The sequence below is a fragment of the Rattus norvegicus genome, chromosome 1 (assembly GCF_036323735.1).
Source record: "Rattus norvegicus strain BN/NHsdMcwi chromosome 1, GRCr8, whole genome shotgun sequence".
In the NCBI taxonomy this organism is placed as follows: domain Eukaryota; kingdom Metazoa; phylum Chordata; class Mammalia; order Rodentia; family Muridae; genus Rattus; species Rattus norvegicus.
The window spans coordinates 62,724,892-62,727,412 of record NC_086019.1 but is presented as its reverse complement, the minus strand read 5'-3'; the positions used below and the strand labels follow the sequence as shown (position 1 = coordinate 62,727,412).

The 2,521-nt window shown below is 44.6% G+C and overlaps 1 protein-coding gene across 1 annotated transcript; it reads left to right on the top strand.

The window, feature by feature from the left end:
- The first annotated feature begins 282 nt into the window (after positions 1–282).
- LOC134485075 (sperm motility kinase Y-like) lies at positions 283–1,999 on the top strand. The gene has a single exon (XM_063280876.1). It carries the CDS (start codon positions 433–435, stop codon positions 1,960–1,962), a length of 1,530 nt encoding a protein of 509 aa, XP_063136946.1. The 5' UTR covers positions 283–432; the 3' UTR covers positions 1,963–1,999.
- The last annotated feature ends 522 nt before the right edge of the window (positions 2,000–2,521 follow it).

The following is a 2,521-nucleotide window of genomic DNA, read 5'->3' as shown; positions in this document are numbered from 1 at the left end:
GTGTTGGCTTTTTATATTTGTTTGTTTTGTCTTATACTAATTCTTTCTCCTCTCGTTTCTTTCATCTGTTTTTTTTTTTCTTCAGTGAACATCTATTCATAGTATTGACCATCTTTGGCCGCCCAATCCTATTGTAGTATGACGATTTTTATTTTCATCATTGCATTTAGTATGTGTGTGCTCTTGGCTTTCTCTTTTGGGGTTGGTTATTTGGGTGGCTTTTACTTATGACTCTTCATATTTTCCCCTTAACTTTTTCATAATTTTGCTCTATTTTTCTAGTCTAGTTTTTACTTTGTCTTTGTTTTTTTCTTTTTCTTTTGTTTGTTTCTTTTAGGTACCACAAGTGTAATTTTAGCTCCTATATTGCTCCATCTTTTTCATTATTTGATTCCATTTTTGTCATTTTTAGGTAGCATTAGTACTGATAAAATGCCTACAGAGACTGAGGAGGAGTTACCAACCCCTACACCCGAGCCCAGTATCTCTGAGGAGGGCAACTTCCATTCCCAATACCAAGTATTGGGGACAATTGGGCAAGGGGGCAACGCCAAAGTCCTCCTGGCCCACCACCGGCTCACAGGAACCCCGGTGGCTGTCAAAGTTCTGCGAAAGGACAAGCAGTGGTTCCAGCCAGCCATGATGGAAGCAAACATAATGAGAAAGATCAACCACCCCAACATAGTGTCTCTCATACAAGTTATTGAAAAGAAAACGAGAATATACCTCATAATGGAGCTGGTGGAAGGCCAAGAACTCTACCAGTACATCAGAGAGTCAGGGCACATAGAGGAGGATGAGGCCCGGCAAATATTTGAACAGATATTGTCAGCAGTGAGCTACTGCCATGGAAAGGGGATTGTTCACCGAGACCTCAAACTGGACAATATAATGATTGATAAAAACAAAAAGGTCAAAGTCATCGACTTTGGGCTTAGCACCCAATTTCAACCTGGAAAAATGCTAAACCACCACTGCGGCACATACTCTTTTGGTTCCCCTGAACTCCTCCTTGGCCATCGGTATGATGGGCCGAAGAATGATATGTGGATTATAGGAGTGGTCTTGTACTGTATGGTAGTGGGAAAGCTCCCATTTGATTCAGTGATCATCCAAGAACTGCAGAGACAAGTAGTGGCAGGGGTATATCCTGCTCCCTGTGGGGTTTCAAAAGAACTGGAGGACCTCCTTAGTAAATTACTGAGGGTAAATCCCAACTTTAGACCAACAGCAAGAAAGGCGATGAAACACCCTTGGTTCAAAGAACACTGGAACGGATTGATAGGTCCCTATGAAGAACTGCTTCCCCTCACACCAGACCCGGCCATTTTGGATGCCATGAAAAGCATTGGATTCCAAGCCTCTGTAGTAAAACACTCTTTAAAACAAAGAAAATATAATGAGGAAATGGCAACTTATTTCTTTCTACAAAAGCAGGCTCTCCAGGGGCATGGCTGCACAGCCCAGGCACAGCAAGTGAGTCCCGTTGCAGCACCATTCCCTAGCCTTGATCCTGCTGCTGCTTTTAGATTAGAACCAAAGAGGAGTGGAAGCCTGCCAGTCCTTGGCACCTTGCGGGTGTCATGCTCCCATGGTCACGTATCTCACTATGGCCAGAATGCTCATCCTAAAGGAGGCAAAACATCCACTGTGGCTGGTCGTCTCAGGCCTCTACCGATGACACCTACACAGGACCACTATCACAAATGTGCCGTGAGTGTCCCATGCATTCAAACAACAAGCATCTTCAGTGAGAAGAGTAGCAATAAGGAAATCAAAGAAGACAACCCACTCTCCCACAGAGCCCCATTAGAGGATAAGCCCATCCCCAGCAGGGTCCGGCACAGAGGTTTTAAGGGGTGGACCAGGAATATAGCAAATGCCCTTATAAAGCTGTGTTGCTGCATGCCAAGGAGAAAGAAACCTCGCCTGGGGCAGAACAGAATCTCCCCCCAGAAATGAGCCACAAGGAGAGTCCAGAGAACAAGCAGCAGGCATAGCCCAGGTACCTTTGTGCTTTGTCCTTTTCAGTTTGCTCTATGCTGGTCCTTCCTCTGTCTCTGGTTTCCATTTTCCCCACAATTCTTACCTTGTATCTGCTCTAAGTTCTTTATGAGGTTTCCCCAACACCAAGCCTTCTCCCTCTTCTTGATTTCTCCTCTTCCCAGCAGGGACCCAATAGGATTGATGAGTTCCACACTCTACAGAGTTTTCTAGTTAGCCCATCCCTTCAGATGGACTCCAGCTCCCCCTTAGGCCAATAGCTCCCACAGGGTGAGGACTAGAGGTTCATGGGCTCATGGACTCCTCCAGGGGCTACTGATCTTTTCACATGTGGTCATCAATCACAAGTGCTGCAGAACAGAGTCTTATGTTTTCAAATGTAACATCCCATTCCATTAAGCCTCAAAACTAATTAACAATGTTTGCCATGGAATAAGTATCAACAACCTAGTTTGTGGGTTATTGTTGATGGTCAGAATCCTGCATGCATGCATATTGTTTTGCATACTGGTTTTTT